Below are 20,847 nucleotides of genomic sequence, written 5' to 3' on the forward strand. Positions count from 1 at the left end.
TGGGATGTAAAAGAAATAATAAAGAAAGGGCCTGGTTGTGTTTAAGCAGTATAAGATTATATAATAATGTTCTGTGGTCAAGAAGGCTTTTTCTCTATATCCCTGTCTCTTTATCGTGAGATTAATAAGTAAAATCTAAACATGTAATTCAGAGACTGCACATGTATGTGAGAGAAAGAGACAGTAAAACAGAGAAGTTGATAATGACACTGGTTCTAATGAGACAATGGCTTTGACAGAGAATATAATGCCAATTTTTGGTTACCCCACTTAGGGATACTTTACAGAAAAAAATTCTCATTTTTTTTTTTTTAAGGTAAAATGGTGTAGCTTTCTGTTGCTGGATTAGTTGTGGTTCCTTGACTGGGACATAAAGCCCAAAGCATCATCCACAGTTGGCTTCCACTGTCACGGTAAAGTCTCACTAATCCCAATTCCTGACAACCTGCCACAGAACAATTTTCCCTACTTACAATTACAAGGACAGTCTTGAAGACTCACACTTCATAATGATTTTATAAAAACATATAGACTTTCTCGGTTCATATACCTACCTGTGCATGAAGAAACAATGTTCTTGGAAACATCCCACCAGTCAACAACGGCGGATAATTCAGAAGGATATATAAGGGATGACTTTCCCACTTCAGGGCTTTCCCACTGGAGAATATGAAGGAAGCCTGGAGTAATTAAAAAGTTACATATTGCGTCATCTGTGAGGAAAAATTAATCTCAAGAGTAAAATAACTCTCAGTAGAATTAGAATTTTTTAAACAGGGCCAGAAAACTTAAGATTTTCCTTTCTTCCTATTTCAAGAATTTTTTGTGTCTTAGAAACCATGTTACATTTGTTTGGACGGTAGAACAAACAAAAAACATACATGTCTTGGTAATGAGATAGGTAGTTAGCTAGAAATAAGTGAACCACCCTAAGATAATTGCATAAGGATATCTGTCACATCACTCATATCAGGAGTTACAACCAGATCATTTGCAGAGACTTTTTTCTCCCACCTCATTCCTGGTGTAGGAAGGCAAGATAGATCCCAATTTCCTTCTTATAGTGTTACCGAACTCAAATCAGGTTTGCTTGCCCAAGGACTATAAAACCAAACCAAAGGCACACGGTGTGATGAAGGAGAGTACAGCTTATTGCAAAGTTAAAAGCAAGGAGAGTGGACAGCTCATGCTGAAAAGACCCAACCTCCCCAAGATGTTCCCCTCATGCGTTTTTAAGGGCAAAATTAGGGGCAGAGGTCCCAAGACATATGATCAGTTCAGTGATTGGTTCAAGAGGGCGTGATCATCTCATGGACATTCTTGATTGGTGAGGCCTTAGATAATCAAATTCCTCTTCAGGTGTCTGGAACCATTCAGCCTGGAGTCTCTGGCGGTTTCCAGTCTAAAAATCATCTTACACATTGAAATTAAAACCTTCTTTCCTTTAAGTGAGAGTTTTAGAGGACAAATGGCCCTCACTCATGGACCTTGTTGGTCATTATCATAACCAAAGTCTGAAGACTTACGCCTTACTCCTGGTCATTAGAATGCAAATGGACTTTATATTTCAGGAACCTTAGAAAATACATTAGGGGGTTCTTGATCGGTTTCAATAGTAACTGAGGAAGACATATAGGGATGGTTCTAAGTTTCCCTCTTATCATTCCTCACAAATACAAAAAGACCCAACAGAATGTTTTGGTCAATATCTCAATTTCCACTGAGGCAATAAACTAATTGAGCAGTTCATCAAAATAAGGATGCTCCTATCATTGAGGCTCACACTGGGCAGGAGTAATTAGGTAACCAAATTCCTCAAATTCTTCACCTGTGAGAAACATGCTCAAGCAAGTGCAAGAGAAAGCCCTGGAATTCAAACAAAGACCATAGATATTATGACAGACCTCCCACTGTCGAATATTAATTATCACCTCTGGTAATAAAAATAGCACTTAACCAGTTGCAAATGCAGTTGCTACCTAGCTCAAACAAATGTCTTTTGTGTTATCTCTTTTCTAAAATATTTCTTTCCTCTTAAATACTTTTTTTCACCTACTTTTATTGTGGTCATGGCTTTATTTCATGCCTTAGGGCAGGTCTCTAATTCTAGAGATCTGGACCTAAACAAGCAAAAATTTTACACAACTCAGCTTAGCACTCCCCCATCCTATGACAGTTTCACATGTCATAATAATCATTGAATCAGTCACACCCTAATGTGAAATAATCTATACTTCACAGAGGCAAATAGTAGTTTTTCTTTGTATTAGTGAAAAAAGATCCTACCCTTTCTGAGAAATAAACAATCTAAAATAAAGAAGTAAACGATGACACATTTCTTATACCTATGTCATCAATAAACTCTAAGTGAGCTTCTTTTTTTATGAAAGAATTAATAAAATTCTCTAAAAACCCAACTTAAGAGCCAGCCAGGAGTATGATTATTAAGGTGCATGGATCTCATGTAGCCCACTGCACAGTTTGAGTTCTGAATATGGCAGCTCAAAATACATGCAGGGCATGTGTGCACAAATGCCCCAAATCCTGAGGGGAGACTAGAGAAGAAGGGATTGTGGTTTGTTCATAACCTGTGTGTGTGAGGTGGGGAGGGTGATCACTCAATTTCCCTATCCCCCTCTCTCTCTGTCCAACTCTGGTGAGCACACACATTATGTCACAAAAGTACCAAAAAAAAAAAATTCATTCTTAGATCAGGGCTGATAGGTTTTCATTGTAGTTTACATTTTTAAACATTTTTATTGAAAAATAAATTTCTTCACGATACTTTTATTAATAAAAGATTGTTTATAATAATTATTTTCCTCATGTTCACAGTTTCTGTACATTTAGGAAAGAAAATAAATTATCATCCTTGAGAAAGATTATTTAAATTTTTATTGACAAGGATAATTATAGACAAAGATCATGGATATAAGTTTCAGTTATGAACTTTTTGCTAATTTTCTATGTTATAAAGCATGCAAGCTTTTTACAATTTCTTTCTTTTCCCCCTGAGTAGACAGAGAGACAGAAAGAGGTAGGCAACCCCACTAGGGTCTTGAAGCCATCATACACTCCCAGTCTCAGTGAGCCCTAGATCATGGGCACATCTGCATTCACCATGCTCGGGGAGGTCCTGAGACACAAACTGTGCTTACCATCCTCTCCATTTGCTCCCATTTCTATTTCTTCTTGAACATTAGAGAAGAAACAGCACAGGTATAGTGTCTGATCACCTAGCACTCCTTTGTCACTAATAGGGCCTGGTCATGTCTCAATTTCCCTCTTCTTCCATCTCTTCACTTTTTAGGGATTTGGGGCATACATACATATACCAGCAGTGTGTCAGGATTGGAATGCAAACCACACAGTCAGCAACATAGGGTCTGGCTGTCTTAACCATCAAGCCCCAGAGCCAGCCCCCAATATAAAATTTATCCTTTTTTTTTTTTAACGTTTTTATCATAGGGCATGTACATTCACTGGAAAGAGTCAGAGAGAGGAAAGCAAGAAATCACCTCCTAAAGAGGATAACCATGCTATATGCCCTTCTCCTCCATTCTGCTCTTGGAATTTTCAGTATGACACACATGCATAAGATGTCTTTCAAGTTCCAAGGAAGAGAACTCAAACTGCACAGTCAGCCATATGGGATCCAATCACTTTAACAACTATACCGCTTGCTAGCCCCCATAGTGTGTATTTAAACATCTTTAAGCTATACAAATCTAGTGACTGGGATATTGGGGTGATTAGTACCAATAACAGTGCAGAATCTTGTTCTTGTCTCACTCTCAAGAAGAATTAGAGACACAAACATGGAAGTAGGATAGCAAAGCAGAGTTTACTGAAGGAGAGAACAACACCCAGGTAGCAAAGAGGGGTCCTGGAAGGTGTTTTGTCAACTTGGGGCTCTTATCAGGGGTTTTAATCTTAGCCAGAGGGAGTTGTTCACATTTTGTTTCCCAGGGGAGGTTACTTGTTAGATATGTCATGCTATTCATTTAGCGAGCTGTACATTTAGTGAACTCGTGGTAAATGGATGCCATGTCTTTGGGAGCTTCTGTCCAAAGACCATTATATAGAAATCAATGTTAACTCCTTTCTTTCTTTGAGAGCTTTGGGCCCTAAAAACAATGACCTAGATTCCAGAATGAACTGCAGACATGAAAAATAGCTACCTTAGATTAATCATTACATTGTTGCAAGCCATGTTTTGTGAATAAGTAGTTCCTACTTCAAGCTTGACTATTGTGTCCCCATCTTTGGGCCTAATGTCCTGACTACCTATTTATTAGGGTTCTAGTTCTACAACCTAGTGAGTAGGGTTGTAACATAAGTAGGATAATACTACAAACCTTAAACAGAGCAAAGGTCTGCTCTACTCTAGCCCTACAGGCCAATTCATTATGATTAACTCTCCTCATTTTTATTTTTTTTCTTTATGTTATTTCAATTTTTTAGATTTTTGCTATAGGACGAGCGCATTCACCAGAGAGGCAGAAAGACAGAAAGTGAGAAATTAACACCTAGTTGGGACCAGCAGTTAGCGTAATGGCTATGTCGTTGGACTCCCACGTAGTCGACCATGGTTCGTGTCCCATACCCGGTGGCTTAAAACTCATGCTGGGCGCGTGTGCATGCATGCCCAAGATCCCGAGAGGAGAATGAGGAGAAGGGATTGCGGCGTGGCCATCCCCCCTGGGGGGTGATTTTTCGCTTTCTGTCTCCCTGTCTCTCTCTTTCTGGCAAGCACACGTGCCCTATAGCAAAAACCTCTCACCAAAAAAAAAAAAGAAAAACAAAAACAAACAAACAAACAAAAAAAAGAAATTAACACCTAGTGGCAGGGCCACAGAGCAATCACTTCTCTTCCATTCTATTTTTAGGATTTGGGGCACAAATACACACATGTTCAGCATCAGCTGAGTTAACTGAAGGAAAGAACAGCAAGCCACTGGGTTGGGGACTTGAACCACGGCTGACTACATGAGAGTTCAGCAACATAACCATTACACCACCTCCTGGCCCCAATTTATTTATTTTAAAAAAGATTTTTTGCCATAGGTTGTGTGTTCTCACACAGGAGAGACCGAAGTAAAGTGAGAATTAACCCTCTCAGAGGAGACGGCCATGCTAAAATCCCTTCTTGTCCATTTTGTTCTCAGGATTTTTGGGAACACACACACACTTGTTGCCTTTTGTGATTTTCAAGTAACCAGATCTGAGATTCAAACCATGGTCAGGCATGTAGAAATCCAGTGACTTAACAGCTTACCATCTGCTGGCTATATCTCTCCTCATAATTCAATAAAGCCCTTGAAACTAAACTATGTCCAGTTTTAAAGTAATTTAGATCTGTGAAGCAATTGATACTACTATGTCATAGAGAAATATTTGAACAAAATAGGATAGTTGAAAGTATTTTTACTAGTTGGAAGGAATTGTTGAGAGATTTAAATTTGAAGGTAAACCATAGGTTTTTGGCAAAGCAGATGCATAAAAATGGGAACAATTTCCCATACACTCATAATTAAGTGTGTGTGTGTGTGTGTGTGTGTGTGTGTGAAGCAACTTGAATAAAATTAGTTTTTAGACCACCAACACTAGATTGTCTACCTTCCATAAGATTTTGAACCTTTACTTGCTAATAGGGAAAATTACTATTAAATTTGGAAAAAATTCTCATCTCTTATCCTGAAAGAGCAATTAAGACAAATCTTAAAAAGACTGAGAGAGTGTCCTATAACGAGCATCTCCAGATCTCCAGGACTTTCTTTCAGGAGAGTATGAAGATACAAAGTTTTAATCCACAAATATAAGCAGACATGTTATATGGAAGATTTAGAATATCTGAAGAACATTTTCATACATTGGCTGTCTTTCCAGCAGACATGTTGGATTATGAAGTGCCCTTAGGAAAGTAAGCCATGTTCAGATAAAAGATACTGTAAAGGATCGAAGGAGCAAAGTGAACAAAATTGCCAAACAGTCAAACTACTGAAAATTACTGATCTTCAGATTACTTTCTCTGACAATACATGAATAGAAAAAAAAAAAAAACCTCAGCTTTATTTAATAGACTAATATATATTTATACAGACCAAGAAATGATACTAGCTGATTCAAACAGAATTGAGAGGAAACTGCCTAAATAGTACTTTTAATTATCCCCACCACTCCTTTAAGGAACTTGAACCTAGTCATCCACTTAACAAAGAAAGTTAAAAATTTATTAGGCAAACGTAACCTAAAATGTGACATCTAACCCAATAATATATATTACTACTTCTAGGAAAGTTTAATCAGAGTTTAGTATTTTTATTTCCCCAATTTTTGCTTTCCCATAGCTTTCTTCAATGCCTCTTTTACATCCTTGTTCCTGAGGCCATAGATCATGGGGTTAAGCATTGGGATCACTGAGGTATAAAACACAGCCACCATCTTGCCCTGCTCTACAGACTCCTCTGTAGGTCGTCTCAGGTACATACATAAGAGGGTTCCATAGAAGATTGTGACTACTGTCAGGTGGGAGCCACAGGTGGAAAAAGCCTTTTTTCTCCCCTCTGCGGAACGGCTTCTGAGGATAGCAACAAGGATGAACATGTAGGACGTGAGAATAATCAGAAGGGACTGGACATTGCTGTAGCCAGCTACTATGTACATCGATAACTCTTTGCTGTAGGTGTCAGAGCATGCCAGTTTGATAAGAGGAGGATCGGCACAGTAGAAATGGTTGATTTCATTAGCGCCACAGAAGGAGAGGTTGTAGGTCCTCAAGGTTTCCATCACACTGAGAAGGAAGCCATAGACATAAGGAATAGTGACCAGGCGGACACAGACACTCTTGGACATCTTGCTGCTGTAGAGCAGAGGATTGCAGATGGCCATGTAGCGGTCGTATGCCATGACAGCCAACATACAGTGCTCCGTGAGGACCACAGCAATCACGATATAGCACTGCACCAAACAACCCGCATAGGAAATGGTCTTCTTCTCTGATACGAAATTTTCTAGCATTTTGGGAGTGACATTTGTGGAGAAACACAGATCTAGAACAGATAAACTTGAAAGGAAAAAGTACATAGGCGTGTGAAGTCGAGAATCAATTTTGATTAAAATGATCATGCCCAGGTTTCCCACCACAGTGACAATGTATACAATAAGGAACAACACAAAAAACATGAGTCGCAACTCTGGACGGCTTGTTAGACCCAACAGAATAAACTCTGTCACTTCAGTGTAGTTAATTCCGGGCATTTCCTTGTGTCATATGTGACACATTGGTTTGATTATCTAAGGAGAAATAGGATAAATAAAAAAGTTATTTCTTTCTTGATCACTGAAACTATAGTTAAATTTTATATTGTATGTAAAAAGAACCAAAAGACTTTTGTTATCTATGTCAGTAGCATTTCTGTAATCACATATGAGTATATTTACCAGAAAGCAAATATTAATGATTTTCAGCAAATGGTTTTTATTCAGGCTTAATTTGTAATCACTCTGCACAGGAGGTTCATGGCAAGATTCTAAATTAAATGATCCCTATACTTTGGAAAGTTTATAGAAAATCTTCATAACTTGTCAAATAATAAATCATAATAGACATTTAGAAAAATTTAAAATCCCTGTGCACTTGCTTTCATAAAGACACGAAGGTACATAGAAAGTCAAAAAGAACTTTAATGATAACCCAGGCAAAACTGCTCATTCTAAAGAATTGAGAAAATGAATCCCAATGAGGTGAAGTGATTTGCCCCACTCAGACTCTCTCATTTTCCCCATTCAGGTTCTCTACATAATCAACAGGTTCAGCTTGCAATCTAGAACCTAACACAAAGTGTTGTTTATTTTGTTGTTTTTAGTTGTTAAACTGAACTGTTTGGGCCAAAAATAACTGATGTACTCTCATATTTGGATTTGTACCTGTTAGACTGCTTTTTTTTTTTTTACCTATTATTAAATTATAGCTGTTTGTTTAAATAAACTGTTAAATTTGGTTTGTCTAAATGTACTTTTAACAGCTAGTTTCAAATACTGTTCAATTGACTATGCTGCCTAAATTTTAACCTGTTTAAATTTATTTTTGGCTTACTTCATGAAAACTTTTCTTAAAAAGTCCACCTTAGTCATCATACTAGTCCTCCTTGTACACTCTGTCCTCTCAAGTCTTAAATGATTTACATGCAGCCAGCCATCAAACGCTAGTCTATTTCAGCCAGATTCATAAATGCTTACAAAAAAAACTCCATGACCTCTATAACACCAGGTTTGACTTTTATAACATCGTAATTTGTAGATTCCATGCCAGAGACCAAAAAAAATTTCTAATTTCATGATGAAAACAAAACAAAACAAAAAACATCATTCATAATCATGACAGAGCATGGTGCCAATGCCCTAAGTTTTGGTCAATCTCTCAAACATTTGAGAGGCTGACCAAAAGGCGGAGGTGGTGGTGGTGTTAACCTAAACTTTTCTGGCCTAAAATGGCTGATGTACTCCCACATTTGGATCCCTCTAGATAAGCCCAAATCGTACCTCTTAGGCTGGGATCTTTTATATTTTTGGTTACTAAGTTATAGCCAATCATGCTAGTCACATTTCCTCAGTCACGAAAGCAAACAGCCTGCCTTCCACCTATAACCAGTAGTTTCTCTGCCTCCTTCCCTCACTTACATTTCTGTATGACACTTTCCCTTCTTTTACTGCACATGTCACGTTCCCACTCTGCCCACATATATTCCCTGAAAACCTCACGGTTAGCGGAGTCCCACAGAAGCCGTCTCCCTGGAAGCTGCTCAATTTAAATCAACTGCCCTTTGTTTAAATAAACTGTTAAATTTTGGTCGGTCTGCATTTGTTTTCAACATACTGGTGGTGGTGATGACGATGTGTTGTTTCTGTGTTTTATACATTAATTGTTTCGTTACTGAGGTAAATGAATGTTTTTATTTGAATCATTTCATTGATATGACCTAATTTCATATATTTATTTTCATTTTCCCCGGCGTAATTTAGCCAATCTGCTTATTAGATTTAAGCAAACAGATTCATGCCCTTTCATAGGCACCTCAATTCTATGTATTACTTTATTTATATTTGAGTTCTTAGCGCATGCTTTAATTCAATCTTATGATTCCATTCTGCACTAATTTAGTACATTCACTCAGCAGGGAAGTACCTTTGCAGTGCAAAGCTAGGCTTATGTTTTCTTTGATATTACTGTGCAAAGCAGTCCAGGATCCCTGAGTTTCTGTTCTCTCATTGTGTTAACCTTGACAAGTAGTTTAGTCATTAAGATAAAAGGAATGAAGTAAATCAACTTTAGTTGATAAAAAGTTAGTTTCGAGGTTCTTAACCTATGCTTCTTCCTTATAAATATTATAAATATACCCCGAAAATTCAGTGGTCTGACCTATTTTATTCTCAACCTATGCTTATTCTTTATTAATATACCCAAAAAACCTCAGTGGTTTGATCTTTGTGGGCATTATCAAATATACTTAGATCTGCTCAATTTCCATTTATGTGTGCATATTATAAAAAAAATAAAGAGAATATAAAATTTTTGTGTAGCAGGACTATCTACTTATTCATTTAATAAATATTATTTGAATACTTCTTTAGAAAAAATCCTAGCGTGGAGCAAATATATTCACAAAGGAAAATATCCTCCCTGTGAATGATCTGAAATAAAACAGTAGTACATATATAAACACTGTGTGATTAAATAACAGTGAAGAGGCTATTTTAAAATTACAAACAAATGTTAAAACAAAAAAAGTAAGAAACGGAAAAGTTGTAAAATAAATATAGACCTAGATTGATGGAATCAGGATTAAAATGTGGTAAAACCATGTATTGTTCAGGAGAAGGGTAAAGGTAATGCTATTATTAACTTTAGATATTTTATTCATAGTAAAATTCTTTTTTTTTTAGTGGTTTTTGCTGTAGAGTGTGTGTGCTTCTCAGAAAGACAGAGAGAGACAGAGAGACAGAAAGCGAGAAATCACCCCCCAGAGGGATGACCATGCCGCAATCCTTTCTCTTCTCAGGATCTTGGGCACGCAGGCACACCTGCCTGGTGTAAGTATAAGCCACTAGGTTCAGGACTAGAACCGTGGTCAGCTATATGGAATCCAGCAACATAGTCATTACAATAACTGCTGGTTCCCATAGTAAAATTCTGAGAGCAACAAAATGAAAACATAAATACAATAGCAGATAAACTTCAAGCCAGTACAAATGATATTTAAAATAAAACTTTTAATACTTATAAAAGGCAAAATGAAAATTGAAATACAAAAAAGCAAGAAGGACCAGGAGGTGGTGTGACGGTTAAGGTCCTGGACTTCCACATGGCCAACTGCAATGCAAGTTCTGGTCCAGGTGGCTTGAGAATCTCTCTGGATATAAGTGTATCAAGCCAAAACCCGAGAGGAAAGTGGAGGTTCGGGATTGGGTGTGGCAGTCCCTATTTCTCATTATCCTTCTCTCTGTATCTCTCCATCACTTTCCTTTCTGGTGAGCACACACACTTATGACAACAACATTCAAGCAAAAAGAAAAAAATGATAAAGAGCAAGAAAAATAGATACAAAATGAGGTAGTAGTCATAATTCCAAATATATCAATGATTACAATAAACAAATATAGCTCAGATTTTCAGAATGGATATTAAATGAAATCAAATTAAGGTTTTTTGAAGGCTATGCCTAAATTATATACACATGAAGATTTTTTTTTTAAGTTTATTTATTTCTTACATGACAGAGAGAAAAATAGACAACCCCAAAAGGGTCCTCACGTTCATCCACACCCTGCCTCAGCTAGCCTGGGTCACACATGGATGTGTGTCTGGCATGTGCAGGTTCACCCCAGGATGTGACCACAAGACCTTCCCACATGGTGCAGATGTGTTACTCCTTTGTTGCCATCTGGCTCCTTGTCCCTCAGTCTTTGTGACAAGACACTGGAAGCCATGACACTTGCCTGGTTTTCTGGTATGACAGGCTGTTCTGGTCTTCTCTTACACATTGGAACCAGTCAATTCTCGAAGACCCCTACTTTTCATAGCTAAATATAATTTGAAATGTCATCACTAATAAGTTGTTCTTTGTACGCCTTTGCTGTATACAGAACTAGAAAAAATAACATATGAATTTAAAAGATAAATCAGAGTTTACACTGGCATTTCCAATTCAAAATCTGGATACAGGATTTTTACTTATCCTCAATAATTTTGTCTCCTTTCAACTATGTTGAAAGTCCCAGTTCACAACCAACCGAAGCATATTTGATTTTCCCAAAATATAACAGAATGATACTGCACTACCCACTTACCACCATGTAAATAGTTTTAGAATTTTACAGGTTTTTCTTTTTGTCCAACAGATATATCCTACAATAGACATATAGTTAACACTTTGTATTTTCAAAATCACTTGCTGTGATCTGAGTGTTTATACTGCAAGTAGGTATCCAATTTGAAACAATAGTTAAACTTGTAAGATATGTAGTGTAGTTACAGCATACCAGAGTCAAATCTATAAAGCAAAAATATATTTTAAAAATCCCAGCTACTATCTGTTCCTTCTATTTCATTTTCTCCCATCATCTATAGGTAAGCATTGATGGTTTGTAAGCTTTAAAACATCAGTATACTTAAGAACATTCTGGTTTCTGAGGAAAGAACTCTTACAGTTCTGCTAAATGATTTCTTTTCACATAAAAGATTTTTTAAAAACTATAAGTAGCATGAGTCAAAATAAACCATGCATAGTGCTATTAATATTAAGGAAAGTTGGTGTTTACTTATTTATTTATGCATTTATTTTACTTTACTACTTCCTATCCAGCTTATGTTGAAAATGATGAGCAAATTAATAATAATTTAACAGTTAATACTTAAAGTTTTATTTATTTATGTAATAGGGGTTGTTTTATTTTATTTTTAAAATATATTTATTATTTATGTCTAATCACTATACATCTTTATAGTGCGCAACATGTTTTTTTCCCAGCATGAACATAGTACATAATGCCAAGACAAAGACATTCCCATATACATTATCATCAGCAAATAACTTTTCAAGTTTGTGTCAGTGAAATATATTTTTTATTTCTCTGTTCCCCTCTGTTCCTCTCCCTATTACCCACCTCTTATGATCCCCCCCTGCTATCTCTAGTATCTACAATTGCCCTACCTGGTGTTATAGTTTTCAATCTTTCAGTTTCTGCTATAGTGTGGAGACATTCAGTATATATGGAGTGGGGACACACAAAGTCTTTTTTTCATAGTCTGGCTTGCTTCGCTTAGCATTAAATCTACCGTATCTATTGACTTTGTACCGAATGCCAAGGTCTCATTGTTTTTGTTTTTGTTTTTGTTTGTTTGTTTGTTTGTTTAATGGCTGAGTAGTATTCTATAGAGAGCATATACCATATTTGCAATCCATTCATCTATTTTTAGACATTTAGGTTATTCCATGTCCTATTTTATGTGTTGCTCCAATAATCATGGACATGTAAATGTTTTTCAGATATTTTGCTAGGTAAGAGTGGAATTACTGGGTAATATGGTGGTTCTATTTGTAGGTTTCTGAGGAACCTCCTTATTGTTCTCCATAAGGGTTGTACTATTATTTTACATTCTCAACAACAGTGTAGGAGAGTTTCCTTTTCATCAAAGCCTCACCAGCATTTATCATTCTTTATGTTTGTTTTTAAATTTTAAGCATTCTTTTCTTTTTCTTTCTTTTCTTTTTTGAGAGATTTTTGCTATAGGGTGCCTGTGCTAGCTAGAGAGACAACGAGACAGAAAGTGAGAAATAACTGCCCCAGGGAAGACGGCCACACCACAATCCCTTTTCCTCCATTCTCCACTTGAGATTCTGGGCATGCATGCACATACATTTGGTGTGACGTTTTTTTGAAGAGTTTTTTTTTTTTTTTTCTATAGGGTGCGTGCAATCGCCAGACAGACAGAGAGAGATAGAGAGACAGAAAGCAAAAAATCACCCCCCGAGAGAGGATGGCCACACGGCAATCCCTTCTCCTGCATTCTCCTCTCTGGATCTTGGGCATGCACACACACGCGCCCCGTGTGAATTTAAGCCACCGGGTCTGGGATGCGAACCACAGTTGACTACATGCGAGTCCAGCGACATAGCCATAACACTAACTGCTGGTCCCTTGGTGTGAGCTTTTATCCACTAGATCTGGGACTCAATCCAGAGTTGACTACATGGGAGTCCAGTGATGTAACCATTACACAATCTGTTGGTTCCTAATTTTAGCCATTCTGACTGGGGTTAAGTGGTATCTTTGTGGTTTTGATTTGCATTTCCCTTATGCTAAGAGATGTTGAACATGCTTTCATATGCTCTTTGGCAGTTTGTATGTCTTCCTTGAGGAATTGTCTGTTTAGCTAATTTTCTTTTCTTTCCTTTTTCTTTCTATTTTTTTTTTTCCCTTGGTAGGTAAACTACTTGAGTTCCCAGTATATTCTACATTCAGTCTCTTATCTGAGGTAAAGTTTGTATTTGTAAATATATTCTCCAACTCTGAGGGTTGTCTTCTCATTATGATTACTCTTTCTTTCACTGAACAGAAGCTTAGTAGCCTAATTTAGCCCCACTTCTCTATTTTGGGGACAAAAATAGGTTTTAGATCAACCATTATGGAAACAGAGTTAATATACAATGATAAAATATTTAATTAATTAAGCCATATACAAATTCTAAATTTTATGTACTTAAAAAACAAAAATTTACAAGTTAATTGTCACTTGACTAGCTATGTATTTTAACAGACTGTGAGAACTCTGAATTTAACCATCGGAGAATGTAAAATTTTCTAGATTGTGTGAAACATTTATAAAAATAACTAAAAGTGTTCTGACTCATTTTTCCTATACCTAAGTTCCTTTTTTTTACTTCTCACTATAAAAATAAAACAAAGAAACAAAGAAGAATCTCCCCTAAAGAAAGCTAAAACACCATTCAGAAAGAATTTTTGCAAATTTGATCAGGTCTCAGTGGTCCTAGGGACATGCATGCATTTTTAGTGAAAACTGGAAAAAAAGAAAAAGAGAGAAATGGAATACTCTGGAGGAAATAAATTATGCAGAGTGCAATTACTGTTTGTAAAAAATCACGTCCAAGACAAAATAAGGCAGCAAAAGAATCCTAACTCTTACAAACTTCATGTACTACAGCTGAGGGGCAGTTTTCTTATATGTGTAAGATCACAGGAAAAACCTATCGGAAAGTTTGCTTTACTTCTTAGAAATCCAACACATTTTAAGAAGATTAAGTTAGGGAACTATAATTTTCAATTTCTCTTTTTCTTTTTGAGATTAGTGACAGTAAGACATCAAGACTTTAGGCAGACAAAAAAACACACAAAGAATAGTACTTGAAACTACCAACAGTGAAAACATCTGGTGGAACATGCATACTTTGTAATTCCATCAGGATGTTTTATAGCATTTGTAATATAATAAAAGTGAAAGACAAACTTAGATAAGCAGTCTACAGACTTTCTTTCAAGAAAAGTGCATTGTCTGTGCCAATTTTCCCCCAAATTACCTTTTTCAACACATCACTATTTAAAGAGAACATTACTTAATGATGAGAATGTGTAAGTTACTAGATATTGAAACTAATATACAAACACATTTCTTCTCCTACCTGTGAAAAGTATATCTTCTGGATGACCACAAAGGCCAAACTCTGCTCAATGCTGCCAGATTTATACCCTCATTGTTGACATCAACGTTTATCTCAGGAGAATTCTCTAATGTGTCAAGAATAAACAACTAGAAATGGAATCCCACTGGAGAACAATCTCAGAGGGAGAAATATAAGTTATACTCTAATATCATCAATCAAGATAATACTATAAGATCTTGGTTGAAGGGATTAAAAAAATCATCTATATTTTATTCTTCCCTGTCATTCAAACCAATATCTACTATAAATAATGAGGTAGTATTTTAGCAATACTGAAGATCAAATCTTGAGATATTAAACTTATAAAACTGAATTCAAGTAATGATTCTTACCATATTTACTACCTGTTCTTTTCCTTAACAAGGGTTTTGAAGCATATTGTACTAGGTATAAATAATTTTAATTTCTGAGGGGACCATACACACATGGTTTGATTTAGGTAGAAAATACTGATGACTTGCAATGACAAGAACAGTGACTAACATAGACCATAACTGATAAGCCTGTTAAATAAACATGTGACTAAATACAAGCTTAATTTTGTGTTTTTATTATGTTTCCCATGTTTAGAAAACTTTTCTGAAATTGATTCCAAAATGGATCTCAATGCTTATGTGCCTCATAATAAAATTAAAGGAAAAAAAAACACTACAAATAATACTTGATACTCATGATAGCCCTAGGAGATGGATGTCATTAATCCTCCTTTACGGTGAAATAAGTTGATGCTGAGAGGAAAATTCTCTAATTTAGCCAGCTACCAAACAATATAATGAACCTGGGGCCAAATAGATGGTGGTGCAGTGGTAACACAACCTGTGTTTCCAGATCAATTGTTTACACCCGATCTGATCTTGGGTTTCTGAGGCCTAGATAACATACACCGTTAGGGTCCTATTTGAGTACTTGTCTCAGTTTCTTTCTTTCTCTGTCCTCATTTCTCTCTCAAGAAATAAACAGTCAAAAACAAATTTAAAACCAAAACTCAGACCCAGCTTTTTTTCTTTTTTTTTTTTTTTACATTCAGTCACTTATATCTTCACAGCATACAACATGAATTTTCTGAGAATGAGTACACTATATATTATTCCAATCAAATATATTGCCATACACATTATCATCAAAATATAACTTTCCATTTTGGTGTCCCTTGAATATTTTACTTCTTTTTTTCTTCACTTCATTGTCTCCCTATCTCCCACCAACCTCCACATTTCCCACCCTTCTTCCATACTTTCTCTAGTAGCCACAGTTGCTTTCCATAGATTTATACCTTCCAATCTTTCAATTTTTGCCATAGCGTGCAATCGGTTTATATTAACTGGGGATATACAATGCATTTCTTTCATAGTCTGACTAGCTCCCCTTAGCAGTAAATTTTCCATATTCATCCTCTTTCTATCAAATGATGTGGGCTTCTTGTTTTTTTATGGCTGAGTAGTATTACATAGTGATTCAGCTTTTTTTTTTTAATCATTACTATTATTTTTCAATTTTCTACAGGGCATGCACACTCATCAAAGAGAGAGAGAGAGAAAGCAAGACACCAGGTCTAGGACTCAAACCACGGTTGGCCCTATGAAAATCCAGTGCACCAATCAACACACCACCTTCTGGCCCTTGTGACTCAGTTCTGAATAACTAAAAAAAACAATCTTTTTCCAATACAGTATTCTGTCACAATGTGAAGAAGACATTTTCTTTGTAGAAAAGAGGCTGAAGAGAATCAGTTTATCAAGTGGCATGATCCTTGAGGTGGATGGCCATAAACAAGTGATGCAAAGGAATTACTTTTTCCAGGATTGGTTATTTCCTGGTCTCTGAAAACACCTGAGAGTTTTAATTTTCAACAGTTTTATTCTCTGCTTAAGTAGTAGTAAGGACCTTTCTGTTCTTTTAACATCTCAACTCATGACTCAACTCTACCGTTCTTTTACCCAAGATTGCCTGTTTTTTTTTTTCGGTCAAATTTTAAATTTCAATTATATTTTAGATGATTTTAAAAATTCTAACATTATTACAAAGATCAAAACAAAATATTGATGAGGGTGATGTAAGATATATGCGAGTCCTCAAAGTTATATCTAATTATGATTGGAGTTCAAAAAAGAGGCACTATTGCAAAGATTTGTTTCTCAGAACGCATTCCCTAATATCATTTTGCACTAGTTCAGTATCCCCTTCTATCTATACCCAATTCACTAAAATAGGTCATGAAGAATGTGAATATTCCTATCTGGTGCTAGTAAAATTACATTTGTTTAGGTGTCTGGATACCAGCCTCCACCATTCTAAATGGAATAAGGGGCATTTTCTGTCTTATTCATTGCTAAATCTTCAGTTTTTAACATATTAGTCCATAATAAACATAGTTTGGATAAATTAAATGCTTTAAAATAGCGATAGAAGTAATTATTTTCTAATCTTTGAAAAATCCAGAAGGAGAAAAGGGACTTCTGAGAGAAAGTATGGAAATTGTATATCGCCTATTGTGTCTGAGCATATAAGAGTACAATTCAGAAGAAGTATGGGGAAAGGTAGTTACAAATGTAAAATAAAATGAGAGACAATTATTAACTCTATGAAAATCAAATGACTCTGCAAGAAGAGAAAGACAATCACAGTTATTACTCACAGTATTAGTAATTAGTATCAGTATTAATGATGCAATTACTCACAGTATTATTTACGTGTTAGTAAAGATATAGTCATAGTAATTTTAACAATAAAGTGTGATTTAACGGAATACTCAAATGTGATGCTATATGATAATATCTTTGACTGGAATAATTTACAGTGTATTCATGCTGAGAAAATCCATTTTGTGTGCTGCAAAGATGTAGAGTGATTTTAAATTTTTTTTTTTTTTGGAGAGATTTTTCACTATAGGGCGCGTGCGCTCGCCAGACCGACAGAGAGAGACATTAGAGACAGAAAGCGAGAAATCACCCCCCAGGGGGGATGGCCACGCCGCAATCCCTTCTCCTCCATTCTCCTCTTGGGATCTTGGGCACACACGCACACGCGCCCGGTGTGAGTTTTAAGCCACCGGGTTCGGGACGCGAACCGCGGTCGACTACGTGGGAGTCCAGCGACATAGCCATTACGCTAACTGCTGGTTCCCATAATTTTAAATATTTTTGAGAAAATATTTACATGTCTGCTATTATAGTCATAAACATAATTATACAAAATTATAAGAAATATTTTGAACATTATCTTTAAAATTCAGTATTTTGAAATTCTGAAGGATTTTTATTAAATAAAGAACAATGGAGTATGAGCAAAAATTTTTTTTGATATGTAAATTGAATGATGTGGAAAAATGTAAAAATTAATTAATTAATTAAAAAGATGTAGACTAATTAGATGTAAGAAAAATAGAGAATGAAAGAAGAAAAAAATGAAGAGAAAGAAATAAAGCTTATAGGCATGAAGAAATGGAAGAATGCTAATAATTTACTATTTTAAAAAGATGTCAACAAATATCTGCATATTTGACAAACCAATGTATAGACATGTCACATGTAACTTAAAACAAGTTAATTCCCAAAGAAAATAGCAAAAATGCTTTATCCCTGGGGAGTTAGCTGTAAAATAGAAGTAAAACAAGAGTTTAGATAAGTCTTCTAATATTATTTGGCATTTAAAACAATATGCATGTTTTCTCATTAATAATTTCAAATAAAATAAAATTACTTTTAACTTTCGTTAAAAGTAATTTTAACAAAAACCACATATATATGTAAAAGCATTTGAAAAAATTTAGGACATAACATTTCAAATGTGAACCATTTCAAATTCTTTAAAGGTTGTGGTGTTTGGGAACCAGCAGTTGGCATAATGGCTATGTCGCTGGACTCCCACGTAGGCGACCGCGGTTCGTGTCCTGGACCCGGTGGCTTAGAGCTCACGCTTGGCGCATGTGCGTGCGTGCCCAAGATCCCGAGAGGAGAATGGAGGAGAAGGGATTGCGGCGTGACCATCCCCCCGGGGGGTGATTTCTCGCTTTCTGTCTCTATGTCTCTCTCTGTCTGTCTGGCGAGTGCACGCGCCCTATAGTGAAAACCTCTCCAAAAAAAAAAAAAAAAAGGTTGTGGTGTTTAATTTCTCTGTTATATGTTTTAGCATGTTTGAATTTTGTGTAATTAATATTGTATCAATCAGAAGAGACTATTTTATTCTTTGGAAAAAAGGAAACTCAATATATCATAGTAAGTTAATAAAAACAAAAGACATTTATGGACTATTGTACATGTCCATTGTTGGCTAAAGACATTCTTCCAATATCTCCTGACTGAGTTGCCACCATTTTTAAAAAATTTTATTCCCAATAGAGAGTATATGTGAATGCATGAGAGAGAGACAGAGAGTTAAGAACTTCTGAGTACAGTGGAGTAAAATATGTCTATACACATGTCTAGTCAGCCATGATCCTATTTCCCTAGCCCTCTAACATGTTAGGATCATGGCATGCCCAGATATTCCCAGCATAATTTTTAGGGAGACATGGGGTTTCTAATCTGTGGCTGCCCTCATGGCTTCTACCAGTACCGTTAAGATTGCTACCAACTCTGCCATCAGGATGGGCTAAACTAACCATCTTCTTAACACTCTCTGGTTCCTCTGTGAGGGGAGCAGGAGGAAAGATGAATAACAACTACAAACAAGAGAATTTTCATCATAAAAATTTTGTGTTTGGATTTTCAGAAAGGATGAGTTTTAAAAGTTGCAGTGTTCCACACAGGTGTGCAACATTTCTTATTTCACAAAGAATTTTGCCCTACAACTTTATAAAAGTGTCTGGAAAACTATGGGAAGAAAAGAATGGTGATTTATTTTTTCTTCAGAAAATTATTATTTTCTTTGACAGAACTTTGATCAATGCTTCTTTCACATCTTTATTTCTAAGGCTATAAATCATGGGGTTCAACATGGGGATTACTGTGGTGTAAAATACAGCAACCACTTTTCCCTGTTCCACAGATTCCTTTGAGGGGGGTCTGAGGTACATGAAAAAAAGAGTTACATAGAATATGGTGACGGCTGTCAGATGGGAGCCACACGTAGAGAACGCTTTGCGTCTGCCTTCTGCAGAGCGGATCCTCAGGATAGCTGGAAATATATAAAGGTAGGACATAAGGATGACAAAGAGAGAAAAGGAAAGGTTCCATCCAGCCACAACGAACATTGACAACTCTTTGTTGTAGGTGTCTGAACAAGCCAGCTTAATCAGTGGTGGGTCAGCACAGTAGAAGTGGTTGATTTCATTGGAGCCACAGAAGGCCAGGTTGTAGGTCCACATGGTTTCCATCAGTCCAGTGAGCGCACCGTACACGTAAGGCACCGTGATGAGTGATGTGCACACGCTCTTGGACATCTTGCTGCCATAGAGCAGAGGGCTGCAGATGGCCATGTACCGATCAAAGGCCATCACAGCCAGGATGTACATCTCAACGTGGACCAAGGCAATGAAGAGGTAACACTGCACGAGACAAGCAGGATAGGAAATGGTTTTCTTCTCTGAAAGGAAGAGCTCCAGCATCTTTGGAGTCACATTGGAAGAGAAGCAGAGATCCGCAAAGGACAAGTGGCTCAGGAAAAAGTACATGGGTGTGTGGAGCCGGGCATTGACCTGGATGAGTACGATCATGCCAAGGTTCCCCACCACTGTGACCATGTAGATGGCCAGGAACAGCACAAAGAAGACAATCTGTAATTCTAGACGATTGGTCAGTCCCAGGAGAATGAACTCAGTCACTGTGGTAAAGTTTCCTCTCATAACCACCTTCTGTGGAAGAAGGGAACTTTGGATCAGTATAGGATACTTTTGAAATTCAAAATATTTTGTCTTTTCCTAGAACATGTTTCCTTTTACATTTTATTTTTTTTTTGGAGAGATTTTTGCTATAGAGCACCTGCGCTCGCCAGACAGAGAGAGACATAGAGACAGAAAGCAAGAAATCACCCCCCGGGGGGATGGTCATGCCGCAATCCCTTCTTCTCCATTGTCCTCTCGGGATCTTGGGCAAGCACGCACATGCGCCCAGTGTAAGTTTTAAGCCACCGGGTCCGAGACGCGAACCACGGTCGACTACATGGGAGT

At 36.6% G+C, this 20,847-nt stretch overlaps 2 protein-coding genes across 2 annotated transcripts; both read right to left on the minus strand.

The window, feature by feature from the left end:
- Positions 1–6,321: 6,321 nt before the first annotated feature.
- Positions 6,322–7,260, minus strand: LOC102490584 (olfactory receptor 1030). The gene has a single exon (XM_027771967.1). It carries the CDS (start codon positions 7,258–7,260, stop codon positions 6,322–6,324), a length of 939 nt encoding a protein of 312 aa, XP_027627768.1.
- Positions 7,261–19,587: 12,327 nt separating this feature from the next.
- LOC102491011 (olfactory receptor 5M8) lies at positions 19,588–20,538 on the minus strand. The gene has a single exon (XM_006148764.2). The coding sequence runs from the start codon at positions 20,521–20,523 to the stop codon at positions 19,588–19,590; it is 936 nt and encodes a 311-aa protein (XP_006148826.1). The 5' UTR covers positions 20,524–20,538.
- Positions 20,539–20,847: the final 309 nt, after the last annotated feature.

This window comes from Tupaia chinensis, unplaced genomic scaffold (assembly GCF_000334495.1).
Source record: "Tupaia chinensis unplaced genomic scaffold, TupChi_1.0 Scaffold000242_1, whole genome shotgun sequence".
Lineage (NCBI taxonomy): Eukaryota > Metazoa > Chordata > Mammalia > Scandentia > Tupaiidae > Tupaia > Tupaia belangeri.

Bases quoted from the DNA above. Each gene is read 5' to 3' on its own strand.
- LOC102490584 (XM_027771967.1), bottom strand. From the start codon at position 7,260: ATGCCCGGAATTAACTACACTGAAGTGACAGAGTTTATTCTGTTGGGT.
- LOC102491011 (XM_006148764.2), bottom strand. From the start codon at position 20,523: ATGAGAGGAAACTTTACCACAGTGACTGAGTTCATTCTCCTGGGACTG.